This window comes from Onychostoma macrolepis, chromosome 18 (assembly GCF_012432095.1).
Source record: "Onychostoma macrolepis isolate SWU-2019 chromosome 18, ASM1243209v1, whole genome shotgun sequence".
Classification (NCBI taxonomy): domain Eukaryota; kingdom Metazoa; phylum Chordata; class Actinopteri; order Cypriniformes; family Cyprinidae; genus Onychostoma; species Onychostoma macrolepis.
The window spans coordinates 31,518,849-31,536,684 of record NC_081172.1 but is presented as its reverse complement, the minus strand read 5'-3'; the positions used below and the strand labels follow the sequence as shown (position 1 = coordinate 31,536,684).

At 39.1% G+C, this 17,836-nt stretch overlaps 1 protein-coding gene across 7 annotated transcripts in view; it reads right to left on the bottom strand.

Annotated features, from left to right (window-relative positions):
• The window catches only part of fli1 (Fli-1 proto-oncogene, ETS transcription factor), a 33,730-nt gene extending 18,454 nt beyond the window's left edge, over positions 1 to 15,276 (bottom strand). For 2 of the 7 annotated variants that reach the window (XM_058750743.1, XM_058750749.1), the window contains exons 1-5: positions 15,073 to 15,276; positions 12,454 to 12,568; positions 3,628 to 3,839; positions 3,392 to 3,546; positions 2,233 to 2,436 (exon numbers count right to left, since the gene is read on the bottom strand). In XM_058750743.1, the coding sequence (XP_058606726.1) occupies positions 2,233 to 2,436; positions 3,392 to 3,546; positions 3,628 to 3,839; positions 12,454 to 12,519 (637 nt within the window). In that variant the 5' untranslated portion in view covers positions 12,520 to 12,568; positions 15,073 to 15,276. Of the gene's footprint in view, positions 1 to 2,232; positions 2,437 to 3,391; positions 3,547 to 3,627; positions 3,840 to 8,275; positions 9,735 to 12,453; positions 12,569 to 15,072 lie in introns of those variants that run through there. The other 5 variants (XM_058750744.1, XM_058750745.1, XM_058750746.1 and 2 more) reach the window with 5 other exon arrangements.
• Positions 15,277 to 17,836: the final 2,560 nt, after the last annotated feature.

Sequence of the window (17,836 nt, the reverse complement as noted above, 5' to 3'; positions counted from 1 at the left end):
TTTTTCGATGTAAATTTCACAAAATTATTTTATTTTATGAAATTTTATGAAAATTGAAAATCAGTGGGTTTCAATGGGTTGCTGTGGACGTTTGTTTTGGACCATTGACTCAAAACACTGAGACGTTTTTGAAGATATCTCCTTTTGTGTTCCAGAAAGCAATCAAAAATATTCAAATAATATAAGGGTGAGTAAATCATTTTTGGTTGGGTGAACTATGCATTTAAAGTCACAAACATCTAAAAGGAACACAAATATCTTCTGGCTGGGAGTGAGCAGCCTCTGGTAGATGGGACCATCTCTCTTATTATTATTTGATTTTGACTCGGGACGTGTTCCAAGGCAATACAAATGGTGCAGCGAAGGATTACGAACCATTTCTTCTGTTTCCAAAACACACAGGCTAAATCAAAGAAAGAGCGGAAAGCAGATCCACAATGCCCAGTGCGTAAGCTCTGGCTCAGTCCCGGGGGAATCGTCCCTAATGAAAACTCCAAAACCGAGTTCTCTTAAAAAAAAAAAAAAAGAAAAACACCTGACAGCTCGCAGACAAGCTGGGCTCTGCCCTGCGACTCACAATGGCTCTCTGTTATACTCCAAGTCTGTATGCAGGCCCACAGCCTGGCCACCAGCACAAAACCGTTGACACCCACGGAATAAAGTTCCCATTACCTCACAGCAGAATCCATCACTATTTTTTAAGGAGGACCGTTTTAACCGCTCAGCCCTGTTGGGACTCCACCCACCTCAGAAGCGGGCTGCTGTCATAATGTTTGGATGGGCCAGCTGCTCTCACCATCCCAGCAAATTGCATCTAAATGCGACCCTTCGGAGAATGCGTAGCTCTGTTTACCGCCGCGATTCTCGTGCAAACAATTCATGCACAGATGCGGCGTGTCCTCCCGACAGTTCGCTTATAGATGGCAATGATGTTTTTAAGTGGATGAGTGGACTTAGTTTTCGCCAAAGCCGTGGGATTCTAGCCAAAACATGCGGGGAAATAACATAAGAAATCCTTTGGAAGAGAAATGGGGCAAGATGCCTCTGTTGTAAATTAGGGATAAACTTTCCCGTGCAGTGTGTAGGCAGGGGCCTCGCTGGCCCGTCTCCTGAGGCCATGCACCTGGGCTTCATCTCTCTAAGTCTGGGGCCGAGGGCGATCAGGGGGAGATGCTCTGGACGGGATGGTTGCTGAAATTCATAATCATTGCAACTCTGCCAAACCAAATGCATCCAGTAAAAGTCAAGCAGGTGGAGCGAGACAGGAGCCCTCCCTGCTAAAGCCTTCGAGTGGAATAAAAGTAAACGTAATGTGCAAACTATTAAAAAGTATGTTATAAAATATTGCTGTAAACTTGATCTCAGTGTGGTTTGAGTGACTGTGCCACGCGTGGCTAAAAACAATGACAGCAGCCATGTGGAATAAACTAGGCTCCATTTCTTGCATGGATAGTCATGCATTAAACAGTTACAATTACTTCCAAACATTTTACTGTTGTGGTACCATTATTACAAGCGTTTCTAAATAGTTTGGGAACAATTTATTGGTCAGTTGCTTGGCACCTCATAAATAGTCATAAACAAAATATAAACACTGCTCTAAAACGTCTTCGGGGTGATTTTTGATGAAATTGCAATTAAGCTGATTTTGTTTTGAAGTCATTAATGCATTCTGTCATGAGACAAAGTCAGGCCATTGCAACTAGTGTGAGATTAGTTATTATGTTATTTATTTATGTCGTAGGAACAAATGCTGTCCCTGGGGCACCGTCCTTTCAAAAGTACACTTTTGTACTTTATTTACTCCTAAAGGGTGCATATTAATACCCTAAACGTACACATTATTACCTTTTGAAAGGGTACACTCTCATAAAAAAGGTACAAAAGCTGTCACTGGAACGGTACACTTTCAAAAGGTACAGCTTTATACCTTATTTACCCCCCCAAAAATGCATTTTAGTCCCCACAAGGTACATGTTAGTACCTAAATGGTGCATATTAGTGGCTACCATTCAGTGACAGCTTTATTTATTTTTTTCTACAATTTTTGCGCCATTTTCTTTTTTTCTGAGAGTGTGACAAAAATATGAAATATTAGGGTTACAATATATTCTGACATCATAATGCGAGGCATGGAAAAGCTGTATGTTACACATTACAAGAGAATGTCAGCAAAAGTGAAAGACCCAAATTAGCCAATCTCAAACGAATACAAAGAGGTTGTGGACTTACTTTCCCTGAGGTAATTGAGATGTGAGAGCAGGACCTCCGTGTTATAGGCGCTGGTAAGTCTCAGGAAGTCCTCTTTGCTCATCTTGCAAAGTTCTTTTCCATCTGTGTTGTGGAACATGGCTGTGTCGATCTCCTGAAGACCATACTCTTTAATGGCCCAGTCTAACCATTGCCGCACATGGTCTGGAGACCAGAGAGAAGGGTCTGAAATGGAAATAAAGTCACAAATTAGCTGGAGTCTCAAGGATTAGATAGCTTACAAGCAGTTCTCAGTGGTTTATATCACCACTTTAATGTGAGGACTAAAGCAGTGAGCATAACTTTTATTGTCATTTACAGAAACATTCAGCATTTTCAGAGAAACAAAGTAATCATTTCTGCTCTATTAGTGCATGGCTGCAAATGGAAATCCAAAAATAATGACTGTTCCAAACACCCAAAGGTCACGCATTATTACTATTTTCAATAGTATCTTGTTTTCTCCAGCAACTTTCATTAAATTCAGATTATCATTAAGATCTTGTGCAAAATCAATTGCGATCTCAAGAAAACAATGACATGGCTACTGTTGGCTTCATATGTTTAGAAACAATATTTTTACAGTTCATTTTAGTGTAGCTTTAACACCTTAAAGGGACAGCTCACACAAAAATACAAAAAGTCTATTATTTACGCGCCCTGTTGAAACCTGTTGATGGTAGCCATTGACTTCTACAGTATTAAAAAAAAATATATATATATATATATATATACTGTATAAGTCAATGGTTACCATCAACAATTTGAGGGTGACTAAATAATGACAGAATTTTTATTTTTGGGTAAACTATCCCTTTAAATAGAACTGAGCCTTTTTATATTTAAAATACATCTATTTTAAAATTGAATGTGAAAATATTTTATTTTGATACCTCATTGGTACACAATAATAATTATTTTTTGAAGTTGCGAACAAAACAGGTTAGTTGGCATATGTTTCAAACGAATATACAGTTTCAACCGTTCTACTTCAAATTTTATTATTTGCTATGCTTTTTTTTTTCATGATAAATCATGAAATTTACTAGCAATTTCTGAGTGAAAGTTGTTTCTAAATCATTTTTCCAGTGTATTACATTTGTGTCCCCTATAAATGCAGCATTCAATCTGCAGTCAATACCTGCTGGGACGATAACTCTCCTCTCATTGGTTGTCATGTTTGGGGGCGGAGCACACTTCTCATCCATGTAGCCAGTATAGCTCATCTGAGATGCATCGGTCCCACCAACCATTTTATTGCATTTACCCACACTACAGTCCACCGGGGACTCTCTGCTAGGAAGAAAAAAAGCAGAGTCAGAACGGCTATTGCTTACTAATGCTTATTTCAGACAGAACAACTTTTTCCTGCCATACCTGGATCCATTGATGTGGTCATACTCTCGTTTGACATTAACCCGGCCGGGCTGGTTGATCCACTCCTGCTGAGGGGGGATAGGGTTGATCTTGTGAGGCTGACCGTAGTCCTGTGCGCCGGACGCAGTCATGTCTGTCTTGGGTAAGGGAGCAGCAGCAGCGTACGGAGGCTCAAACAGAGACTGGTCTTCACTCACCACTGACAGCGCCTCCTGGAGGAGTGAACGGGCCGAAACTGTATCACTGTTTCTCATTAAAGCACAGAGCCAATGACAAATGACTTTCAGTTCATCATGTGTAACCAGAATTAAGCAAAACAAATTGTAAATTGTTTCTTGCTGAAGGGCACAATCACAGATGCTGGGTGCAAATGAAGCAGTTCAATTGATTGCTTACACATAGCCACACCAAAAAAAAAGGATTGTTCCATTGATTTACATAGCAGAGTGAAGTCAGGTGGTTGAAGGGGAGGAGCTAAAAACAGGGATTTGTGATGTCAGCAGAAAGGAAAGTTGTTCCAGAGGTGGAGCAAATTATTGTGTTCTGATAAAAGATTATGAATGCATTTTTTTTTTTTCTTGGAATAGTAGCACAGTAAAACCTGAAAAGTGCATTATGAAAGTGAATGGGGTAGTACATTTCGATTTCATGTGGACTTTTATGTACCAGGTTGTCTTGTAAATAAATAAATAAATAAATAAATAACCATAAAAATTCAGTCACGTGCTTTAGGGTTATGACTGTCTACAACGAACAAAAAACAAATGGTGTAGAAAACTTTTCATTGAGAAATTGTTAGTAAATTTCATGAAATAAATAGAAAGAAAATTTCACAATTAAATGCAAATAAATGTCTAATTTTTAATATATATATATATATATATATATATATTTTTTTTTTTTACTGTGTACACTGAAATACAATTTTCATTCAGAAATCGCTAGTAAATTTCACAATTAAAAAGAATTGTGATATAAATATGAGAAACCAATTCAAGAAACCATTAAAATGTCATTAACCTTCACTTTGACTATTAAACATTGAAAAGCATTTCAAAACAGCATTTCAAAACATGATTTTCAATAAGTAAATAACTTATTTTACTTTATTTCACATATGACCATGTTATATTCAATCAGGAAAAATAAATAAATAAAAATGTAGAGTAGGACTTGACTTTATCCAGCGGGAATTACATAGCAGAATGAAGTCAGGAGGTTGAAGGGGGAGGAGTTAAAAAAGAGGGATTTGTGATGTCAGCAGAAAGGAAAGTCGTTTAGGAGGTGAAGTTATTGTGTTTTGATAAAGAATATGAATAGGCTATAATAGTTCCCCCCCCCCAGTTTTCCCACACTAAGACCAAGAATGTGCATTACCAAAGTAAATAGGGTAATTTTTTTAGTTAACAGTTATATTTATTATTGAGAATATAATCAGCATCATCATAATAATTACAGTTAACTTATAAAAACTGTCACAAAAAACAACCGTTAACATCACATTGACCACTAAACCTTTTGTTTTGGAGAAGAATTTCAAGATGCGACTTTCAATAAGTACAAGTTCTTAGTCTTGTCCGTGACTCATATGTGAGACAGAACAGAGGCAGAGAGATCTGTCCAGGGTCACTTCTACATTTGCTCTCATTGCAGGCGCTCAGCTGGGGTGATGTAGTTTTATTAAAGAAAACAAACGCGGCAGACAGGCCCCTCCGGAGAGAGCAGCGTCTACACGTGCATGTGATCGCCTCCATTCACATCTCAGTCAAACCTTCTTTCGCTTTTCTGAAAACTATCTTGAAGATTTCCACTGTTTGTTCAGTTATAAACATCTGTCAAACCCTTAACGTTGACCAAACTTTATACTCAATAAATGCATAAAAAATGAAGATATACAAACACAAGGCATTGAAAGATGTGAATCGTTGGGGACTTCGAGAACGGGTTTAGGTACTGTGTGATCCCAAAGGAATGATTCCTGCTTGGCATTTTGTTTTTAAATAGAAGTATACTTTTTGTAAAGCGTACAGCATCCAAATATCAAATTGAGTGCATTTCATAACTCATACTGCTGTTTTTATAGATTAAAAGTAAATGGCAAAGGGGATCATGGGACACTCTCTTAGCTATTCTTACTCCCTCTTTGGCTTCTGAAGTTTTGTGACAGTCGTCATCAATTTGATCAGCGTCCCGCGGACAGTATCGGGGCGACCCACAGCAGCAGGCCTGTGGCATGATAAGTATGGCGGAGTTAAGGAATGCCTTCATGGTGCCAGATAAGGCCAGAGCTGCTATTATGACTGTTACACGTTACTTACACGCAGACATATCAGCCTCCACCATATAATTCATGATTGGCAGTCAGTCTTTCCCAAGATTACAGAGGGTTGTAAAAATAGGAAAATCTAATTCCACACTCACGCTCGTATATACGTACAGACAGGCCTGTCAAAAGGCGAAATTCCTTCATCTCTATGAAACAGAGTGCTAGGCGATGGTCAGAGTACAAGTGCAAGCTTCTTGTTACAATGAGGTTAAAATACTCACAAAGGTGCTATTTTCCTTAGGCTATAAATTGGCCGTGTCTGCATGGCTCGCTTAAACCATCCAGAACCACAGGCTGGTTTGGTGTTGTAGATTTATGGTGAGGTACGCCAACAGCTGAATACACTGCATAAATAATACATTATGCTACCGTATGTTATGCTTCTCACCAGGAAAAGTAATTTCGAAAAATTTCATATTAGAAATCTAACAGCCAACTTAATCATCACGGGCCGTCCCACAGAAGATGCGTCATTCAGTCGGGATGTGTGGACCCTGTTAAAAGCTATTGCTATTTTATACAGAACGCATTCCCGTCTTTTGTTTCAGGAGGAAACGGAAACCTGACAAGGAAACCAGATTGTGTGGAGCAGGAAATACCCGTGGATTGAAACCCCCTGCTCATTGTTGACTAAAGTGTACAGTTAAAAAATGAATCAAGAGAGCTATACGTGACAAATTCCAATGAAATAACAGACAAAACCCTCTAGATTACAATACTGCTACTGTAGACAAAGTACAGTTCTAATATTTGATGACTGTATTTAAAAATGATTGTGGGTCGCACTTTATATTAGGTGTGTTTTATACCCTATATTCTTATTCAACTTTAAAGCATAGGGTAAGGTTAGTGTTGGGTTCAAACAAAATAATAAACAAACAATAAATATCATACGTGAATCTCTCAAAACAGAAGATTAGCATTCACAGAACAAGGTTACCAACTAACCCAATCCAGTCTTTATATATTACTGTATATACATTGACAAAGTACAGAAATATCTAACATATTCTTATGTGTGTTTTTTTAATATGCAAAAACACACAACCATTAGCTTGTATATTATCTTAACTGAGATATGATTCATGGTTTTGATTTAGTAAAATTTTACAGAACAGTAGTTAACTACAAAAAGCAATTTAATTATGTGTTGGCATTGTTATAATAATAATAATAAAAACATAATAATAATAATAATTTGTAGCAGTAATAATAATATTTATTTATTTATTCATTGTCATTTTTAACAGCCAATCAAAACAGTACTGATTATATAATAATAACAAACACTATATTTTTATTCTTAATGCCATATATTGTACAACAAGGATTTTAGGCTCTTTGAAGTGTTTCTGCATTAAAATCATCCGTTTTCTGTCCCCAGTCACCCCAGTGCAATCGAAACAGTCTATTTAACATGATAAAATCTAACACAAGCATGATGTGTATACGGTCCCAAACATATACCACACCCAAAACCACTTATATGACCGCAAAAAAGGAGTGTTTGAATCTCCAGCCCTCCCCTGCACACAAGAGTCAACAATCAATCAGTGATCGTTCCCTTATTTGATGCTCAGAAATAGCTCTTCCATTCAAATATCGATAGTTGTTTTTAATCAGAGATTCGACATGCGGATTATTATTATTAAATATAAAATGATCGAAAATGCACAGTGTAACGGTGTGGACCACACACAAATACTTTCTTTGATAATTTGTGTTAACAACCCATTCAAGAGTATTGTACAGTAATTATCATTAGTTATCAGAAGAAGGGAACGACTGTGGAGTAATATTTTATTGTGGGTGGGCTCGGCGTTTGAACTATATGAATGGTTGGAAAACCTCGGCACGGTGCCACTCCAATTGCGCAGCCACATCTCCAGCCTAAAGCTTTATGATTTATATAAACCACTGCACTGCATTCACACACACGCGCCACGGTATGCTGAAAACACAAAGCAGCTTCGTCGAGCACCGGACTTTCGCTATTCTAATCCTAAAAACGAAACGTTAGATTTTTTTTCTCCTTTTTTTTACTTGGCGAAACATCTTTACTCCATCACAAACAGCGGGTCTAGCCCGTGCGTTTTTACGAGCGTCCGAGTGTGTGTAGAATCCATCTGAACGCTCGTATCCTCCGCTATAGTTTTCAACTTTCAACAAAGTTTCGACGAAAAGGAAAAGGAAACTTGGAGAGAGAGAGAAGAGGAAAAGCGCTGCTCGGAGCGGCTGAAAAGTCCCAGACAGGCAGAACTACAGGCGTCTAAGCTCTCAAACTCTGTCCATCTCAGAAAGATCCCTCTCCTCCACTCTTACCTTAATAGTTCCGTCCATTTTGCGCAATTTTCAGTGGAGCCCGACAATATTCCAAACATGACACGCGTCTGAATTAATTCCAGCCCCCGATATGTGGCGAAGAGACAGAGACAGTTTCGCCGGATGGTTTTTTTTTTCCTCTAAATTTGGGAAGTGAAGTCACTGCGCTTGAGAAGGAAGCCGTGTATGTGTGTGTGTGTGTGTGTGTGTGTGCGTGCGCGTGTGTCACTGGCCCTGCCTTCATTACGGCACCCAAAGCAGGATATTTGTCCCGAAAAGATAAGACACCAAAACAATAGTGTTTCTTTCCTTTGTACATGCTTTTGCCTGGAAATATTTACAGAAAGCCTGCCAGCTCTTTATATTTCTTGCGCTTTTTCCGACATTAAAGTACGCGATTTGGTAGAAACACTGCATTAATGCATCGAATGCATGTTCAAAATAATAACTTATCTTAAATAGTAACAAATTAGATTAGGCTGCTAAAAAAAAATATAATAATAACAACTATACATCTGGCTGACTTTTTGCACGAATGCGCGTTTATACGAGACCGAATAAACATATTTAAACTATTGAATGATGCCATGATATCAGGATCGGTGTTCCGCTATAAAGGAAAGCGCGAACTGGATCTACCTATGCTGAAGTGAAGAATGTGACGAGTCTGTCCGAACTTCTTTCGCTGCAAAACCGGGTTTCCATTAATAAAACCGAAGCCCGCAGCGCCGAGTCTGTCTGTTCCACACGTGTGCGCACCTCTGAATGCACATGCACAACATATCTCCAGCAATAGGCTGTATGGACCATATAGAGAGGCTGATACCTCTCGTGTGCTTGCTGTTCGACATTTCGCAAAATCAGTAACATATGGCCTCGCATATTTCATATCTTCATGGGAAATGAGGGGAATCGTCTCTATTCTAGACTGTGCATTAAATATTCAGGCTACTTTCGGCCTGAAAAAGATCTGAAACTCTTAACATTATTTATCACGATAAAAACACGGATTTTGCAGTGTCCAAAAAAAAAAAAAGAAATCTATTTTGCACCAATATTATATGGTAATAATACCATTATATTCATTTGAATACATTGCTTGTCATTCACTTTTCCAAATGCAGAGTCAGTCTCCACCCCCTACATTTTTGTTTTTTTCTTCTTCTTTTTTCCCCCCGGTGCGCTCTATTACCCAGCGCACTCTAGACGCGCAGCCAGCCCAAAACGTGACCAGACCCCCGGATCCTGAGACCCCCTGACCGAGAGGGCCATGCCTAGGGGAGCGAGACTGAGTCTGCGCCGGCTGGCTTGCACGGTTTGCGACATGGGGGTCTAGAGGGGGAAGAGGCCCCCTCGAGAGCGCCACATCTGGATCCTGCTAGGGGTCAAGGCTTCTCCTGCCTGAGGCCTGCACAGTAATTAACGGAGACACCTTGTTTAACCATTTCGAGTCTGGGCCCCTCTCTCGTGCACAAAACAACACTGACTTTTCTTTCATTCAAATAAACGGCGTTGGCATATATTAATCCATTTCTGTGTTCTGCATTCTTGGGGAAGATGGAGGAAGGTGACAAAGCAGAAAGACGGAAATTGGGTTTTGGTTACCCACTATTATTTATGGCTGAGTAATACAGATTTGGATCATCATATCAGGTTTTTTTGGGACATGTGCATGCGAGTTGCAGTGGAAGGGTGGACATCATTTCACAGAGCGTGGGACTTGATAGCTGAAACATATGTTTCCCTGGAGGGGCCGCTTGGACTCCACCATTCTTTTAATTAAAACACCATTATCTCTGAGCGCATGACGAGACGGAGATCTGGCGGAGAGGGGTCACTAATGACAGTATAATTATGTTTTATGGTCTCCATTTCGATTATTATAAATGAGACGTCTCTTTACTTGAGACTAAACTATATATCAGATAAATAGCGAACACAAGCGTTTCATTCAAAATTACGAACTGCATTTGTGGTGGATTAAAGCAAAGAACTGATATGATTGATATTCCTTGTTTGAGGGCAACAATTTAGACATCATCTACTTATCTAAACCAAGGCTGTTTTTAGATACAGTGCGTTTTCAACTCTCAAAATGTAATGATAACTTGTCCAGAAAAAAAAAAAAAAAAGAAAATACATTTTATTTATGGAGCAAACATCTTCGTGAGGTGCATCATTAAACCTAGAAAAGTCAGCCTCTTTTCCCGCGTGGCACTTGCCCAGGTCATTATGAGTCCAGCGGTAACAAACATTTTGGAAGGCCAATAAACAGATGCATGTTGGTTTATGTAGTGAGCCACAGAACATCTGGCTCGACGCTGGAGCTTGACAGCCAGGCATTTCTCCCAACCACGACCTGTGGGAAGCCAGTGGCCCAACGCTACTGGAAAAACCCTGAAGTGCCGGAGTAAGACTTACCCAGAGTGAGACCAGAGGCTTCCTCAACTTTAAAAGGAAGAAAGAAGAAAAAACCGGGTGGGAACAACTTGGTAAATTGACGTTCGACTATACAATTATTTAATGGGCTACTAAAGTCTACAAGTATAGATGTATTTTTGTAGATCCTATATCTATCATCTATCTATGGTTTTCGAGCGAGGCTGTCCTGATAGGCGTCGTGATTCTCAGGTATCTCAAGACCGTCACGCGCCCTTTTCCTCTCACGCGCGAAGAATGATACGAGCATCGAAAAATAGAGACTTCAGCACACAACAGCAAACTGTCTGGCCTCCTGCTCCGGGCCATAATTAATTTGAGATTTATTTTTATTGGAAAGCCCCAGTCTCGCCCGGCCTTAACCAAACAAAAACCTTAACCCGTGGCTTCGCCTGAATGAAGCTGAATATTTCTCTGAAACTGGCCTTTCTTGAGGCGTGCTGAGGTAAATCCCCTTTCCCGCTCAAATTCTGCCCGCCAGCAACAACACCCAAATAGGACCGTTTATCTGCAACGTGCGAATTAAAGAGGGGGAGGGGAAACACATATTTGTGGAAACATTTCTGGAACATATTTGTTAAATATTTGTTAAATTTGACCAAAACAAAAACTTGGGTTTGGTTGTATTAGAAGAATGCTCTAACACAGACACACCCCAAGAGTGTTTAAAAATAAGAATAAATACAGAAATCATAAAATATAATAACAAATGTATTCCCAGAGACTTCTAGTGCTCCATTTTATTGTTGTTTATACGTGGCCCAACTCCACTGCCACGCAGTGCACTATTTATTATTCAGTCTGTGGAGAGAAAGCTGGATTTCAAAGAGAAGGTTTTCCCTCAACATTCCTGCGCTGCTAATGTCTCGAAACAAATCGAGGACTGTTCGTGGGACTGTGAAACGCAGCCCCTCTGTGGAGGAACACAAACTATAGCGTCTGCATGAAAAGCTCCCTTATGCAGGGGGGCAATAAGTCTCCATAACATAACAACTCGGCTCTGGAAAGTATGCTGATTGTAAAGATATAATGAATGACTTTAGCAGGCACAATACTTCATTTTCATGGCTCTGTCTGTGCGCTGTGCACTAAGCCTTTTGATACATTAAAGTTATTGCTGTGGCACTTCGCCATAAATAACCATCCAAATATGCCAATGTACCTTTCAGCCTCTAAAAGAACGAACAGTGATAATACAACATACCTTTCATAAAGAGGTAGCCTATATAAAGCGAGCAATTCAGTAGATTTGGCATAATCAATGTGGGCTTGTACAGTAGACCCAAAACCCATCTGTAGAGCTTCCTTAAACAGTTCGAGTTCTATATGGAAACTTCCCTATGGTTGGTCGAACTTGGTTCATGCAAAAACAGATGTCTGCCATTTGCAATGTTTACATTCTTTAAGAGCATGTCAAGAGAAAGAGAGAAAAAGCACCACGTCAAATACAATAGTGTGCAATAAGTAACATTTGTGAAGGTCAGAGATGGCCTGTCACTTCGTTCAATGGCCAGATCAAATTTAAGACTAAGCTAGACAGACAGATGTGTTGTAAACCAATTAAATCATTTTACTAAACTAAATGCCCTTCATACTGCATCATCCATTTAAAGTCAAATGTGGCGAGAGGTGAATCCGGAAAACCGCGTTTTAACAAGCCGTTTGCATCAGTCATCAATGATACTGGGAAGAGGAAAAGGGCAATTTAGAAGTTCCAGTCTTGTTTCCTCTGACATTACCTGCTCGTAGTGACGATGTTGTCTTACCTTGACGTAAGACGACGTGTCGGGGACGGTCTGAAACATTTTCTTTGGACAGAGAGCCCAGAAATGTGTGATGTTCACTTCACGGCCCCTTCAAAAAACAAAAACAAATCCACAGGTCATCTTAGAGGAAGCTGGAGTTTACCCAGTGCAAAACTGACAAATAAATAGGCCCAAGTTAAACGTCTATAATAATAATAATAATAATAATAATAGATAAAGGGCTAATTTAACCAAATTGTTTCTTAATTCCGGCCGCCGCCCCAAGAAAACTGTCCCAAATTAAGCTCTGAAATTGAACTTTATTTCAGTTTTCATCTGCTAAATTCCGAACATTTTAAAGAGCAAACGAATCAATCGATTGCCTTTAAGCCATTCATTAATTCCCATCTCTCACAAATCAGCACAAAACCATTTTATTTATTTATTTCTCTGAATTTCACGGATTCTCCTCAGTGAACATATTTCCTTCCGCCATGCCAGATCTTCTCAGAATTGATTTCCGTCTCAGATTATACGAAATGCATTTCTTCATGCCCTACAGTGATATTTTCTTTTAGAAAAAAAAGAAGCTCGTTTATCTGCATTATCTGTCTTTACCTGCATAGTGTATGAATTGTAAAGCAGCGCAGCAGTTCTTGTGAATAAAATGGGCACATTGGTTTCCATTTAAACCACATCCAGTAATCTAAACAGAGAGGTCAGATCTGGTTCATGAGCTTATATGAGGGGCACGAATGGTGCACCGTTGAACAGAGCTGCATTTATTCCTTGAAGAATTGTAGCCTATGTTATACCTTTCATCCCTCCAGAGGTTTATTTTTATTTTGATTATTATTATTATTATTATTATTATTATTGACTGCACAGGCCTCCGTTTCATGCATTATTTTAAATAAAGGTGGCAGTACAGGCATAATAATAATAATCATAATAATAATAATAATCATAATAATAATACAGTACTTTTCATATTTAAGATCAGTTAGCCTATATATATTTGTTTTCGTTTGTCTTTCCATTACTTCATCTTTCGTTTTTGAATGTGTTTATAAAATAAGGTTATATAAGATAAGTCAATTTGTGAAGTATATAGGCCCAGCCCCCTTCACGTTCAGAGCAGACACATATTGAAACACTTTTCGTTTTAATAAGTGTAGCTTACAAAGTCTCGGGTGAAAGGGCACCTCGGGGACGGTGTCTTTCGCCTTTCCTTCGGCATGCAATTACAGAGCAGACTGGCACTAGCATTATTTAACATTCCACAGCAGTTCAGCAGCACTATGAAAATAACTGATGGCCATATCAAAACACAGCAACATCAGAACTTTATTTCTCGCAAATCGTCCTGATTTGTGCACTGACCACTCACACACATTCTTAAAGTTTATTTAACCTTCTTTAAAGGTCATAGGCTAATCATTAAATGAGGATTTATCAGAACAGCGGAGGGATGACGAGTAAACTATTGCATCCTGATGTAGCCTAAATAAAAAAATACAACTTTTTAGTTGCAAGTATTTTATTTTATTTTTTTTTTTTACAGCAGAACACCAAAAGGACTTTCTCAACCAGTTTACTTTCCCGAACAATGAGTGTAAAAACAAACATTATTCATGCATCATTATGCAGCTATAAAATAGTCTTTGTTTCAGTCCACTTGTCACAATAATTTATTTCTGTTCAAGTTTTCAGCGTCAATACGACTTTCCTCACCGCTAATTAAACTCAAAGGTGTAGTAGCCTAAATGTATGGCTGCAGGTTGTTACTTTGGTTTATGCTTAAAATTGCAATTCCACTTTTCAATTTTATTGGGTTGTAAGTGCATATAATATACGATAACGTCTTTTAAATCTATTTGTGCATATATCACATATAGTTACCTACGTGTTTACACACTTCACATTAGTTTGAATAACATAATAAACGAAGAACGACGGACGCATACGTAAGTGCAACACGGTAATAAAGGAAATTAAAATGCTTTCGTCAGTTGTCTGCCATCGCGATAAGAAATGAGATGTTGTCATGTTGATACCTGAACATATACTGACCGTAATGAATACATCAGGAGTCTTATAATTCGCTCGATTTATATTCGCAGCGTCAGACCTCGGGCTCCTGCGGGCGAGAGCTGGGCTCGCCTCATAAACTTTCCCAAATGCATCCAATTTCTAAACGGTAAAAGAGCATAGAATCCCGCATCTGTGGCCAATTAAGTGACTGGAGGCTCAACAGGACTGTTAAGTAACTGCATCGCCTCTCCTCCGAAGAGGACCAAGAGCGTCTAGTGTTTCATTCGAAGCGTCTTACCTAGCGCGTACGTGTTATCCATCAAATAACGCCTTTCTGGACTGTCAACACATTGGAAACAAGCAACGAAGCGACATACCAAAGTGGACAAGGAACTCAAATCATTCGCCAATGAAAAGTAGTTCCACGTGCATGTGTTTTTATCCCGGAAAAAAATAAAAACAAAACAAAGAAACGATGATTGCAGAGCGACAAAAAACTTTCTGGTCAAACTAAAATTAGAAAAAACACATGCTCAACTTTTGCAGCGCTGAACCTTAAACACAGAATAGCCTACTCACCTGTCTCGTCTCTGTCACTGGGTATTTTTCAACTCTTTTCCAGTCTTAAATAATTAGTCCCGTCTATGAGAAAGTGATTGTCATGGATAAGTGTGAGTTATGCTGAGGAGGCGTGAGAGGAGGAGAGGAGGGATGTATGAATGGGGAAAGTGAGATGGGAGAGCTGGCCAATGAGGAAGCACGAGCTCACCCCGAACATCCACTGAACCGTGAAATAAGGGAAATCTGACTGAAATGAGCACAGCGCCATAAAACAGAACGAGAGAAGGGGGGAACGCGTCAAGAGTAGCCTACTGGAAAACATCCGAATAACTTCTGAGATATATAGGCAATTCGAAAGTTTTCGCTCATTTATTCACTTGCTTATTTATTTCGTTCATTCGTGCCATTTCGAAACTATATGATCATTTACAGAATCCACAACACAAAAACTAAACAGCAAAAAAAAAAAAAAAAAAAATGTGCTTGGAAATATGCATTTAATTTTAATTTTTTAGCGACGCCTCCCAGAATCGTCGTCTTGTGAGGATGAACGCGCTCAGTGGGATCCCGTCACATCCACGCGTCACCCCTGAGCGTCTCTTTCCTGTTAGGTTGACCCTGTTCACTTCACTAACTCCATTTCCTCCAGCCGAGAACTCCTTCAAAGAACCAGCGGCAGGTTTACAGTCGGGAAAGGCGCTGATGCTTGACGTCTGAATATCAGCGAGAAACCAAACACTTGATAAAGACTCTCATTGATCTGAACTGAAGGCGGTTCTCAAATTAGTTCTGACCGTTTTTAAACAATTGATTAAAAGGCTTGATGACACATTACATATTGTTCATAATTCACACATGTACTGGGTGGACAACAAACATGCTTAATATGTGAGTTGCTTGTGATTGCAATTTGCTAGCTATTGTAATCTATGTGCCCATGCTATTGTAATCAATTATTACACAATGTAAAATGTGCAACATGCAGGGTGCAGCAATAAAAAGTGTTACAATATCTTGCAAAATAATTATATGTTAATAGTCCCTAAACTACATTGATAAATGTGACCAATTTTAATTTTTTTCCCCCATGAATCTAAATTTACCTGATTTACCTTTAGTTAAACCTGAGTAAACTCTGACATAAACAATATTTGGAATAGCACGCCACGTTCCCGTAACATCACATACATAAATTCTTTTGAACAATAGCAGGAAATTGCCACCTTACCCAGACGGGAAACATATCTAAAGGCAACCGTCACTACTTTCAGTGGCTGAATGTCATTTACAATACGTAAAATGCTAAATTCTACATTCTTTAACCAACATAGAAAAGTGTTATTCTCTACACCCATATACATTTTTTTTTTTTTTATTTCTCAGTGTATTCTGCCTGAGGAGATCCTGGAATTTTTACAGATGCCGGGACTGTATGACGCACTTCCATCCGAATGCCTTTAGACAGGAGTGAGAAACAATAAACAGTGCTAGTGTTAGTTCTCAGGAACTGGTTGCTGTGGTTTTCTCTCCATTGTCTTGTAGCTTTAAAGTTGTTACTGTAATCAAGTTCAGTAATACGTGAACTTAGAGATCTAGAGAGACGAGTGCAGAAGGACTAATAATAATAAAAAGATATTCAAGCATGATAAAAACTGTTCCCAACTTCAGTGGGCTACACTCTTGAAAATAAAAGTTCTTCAGTGGTTCCACAAAGAACCTTTAACATCCATAGAACCTTTCCATTTAACTAAAACTTATATATATTGAGAAAAAAAGTTTCTTGAGATTATTAAAATATCCTTCACACTAAGAAACAAATTCTATGAGGAAACCAAAATGGCTCTTCTATGGCGTCATTGCGAAATCCCCCTTTGAAACACTTATTTTTACAAACTCAAGCTGACTAACAAGAGTGAAACTAGACCCAAAACTCTTGTGTTACATTTTAAGAATCTTATTCACACGAGTTCATATTTTATGCATCGCTTGGTTTCACTATTGTGTTTCAATACACATTTAGAATTTTTCAGTTTTAGCAATCAAAGGTTAAGGGGATCAGAATTGCACTCAAGGAATGGGAAGATCTGAAACATATCAGTCTCCACAAAACAGTTAAAAATGAAACTGTCTCTCATGGGATCTGGCATCTCACGAGCCAAATTCCTGCATCCCATCTATGATCAGCCCCCGTGGCTGGTGTTAGCGTTAGAGACTTATCTCAAAGGTCCAGCTCCACCTCCTGGGACCGCTCTAATATCTGTCTATTTAGGAATATGCAGAAACATACAGACGTGTCTGATTACATCGAGTATGTAGTAATGAAGGCCTGGGTCCTCCAGCGTAATGTCTTATTTATTTAACTGGAGGAGCAAGAGAGCAGCAGAGATGAAGATAGCTCATTTTCCACATCTCTCCATGTTCTCAAGGGGGACGCGTAAATGAGATGCCGGCACCAGCGAAGGCAGGGCAACTCTTTTCACGCTAACCCCGTCAAGACCCACACGCAACAGGATAAACCCAAGGGCTTTACTAAACTGAAGCACAGTCAGGCTCATTCGTACTGAACCGCCAGTAATGTCAGTACAGGAGAATGGAAGACGCTCTGCAAAATAGTGTGACTCATAATCTCATGTATATCTACTCCCTTAGCCCTCATAAAACTACATAGAGAATGGTTATGAACACCTGGAGGAGGCTGACCGTTTTTTTCCTGTCCTCATTCACGAAGCCTCGCATGGATTTCATGTGCTGAGTGTGAACTCTCTGGATTCATGGTTTGTAA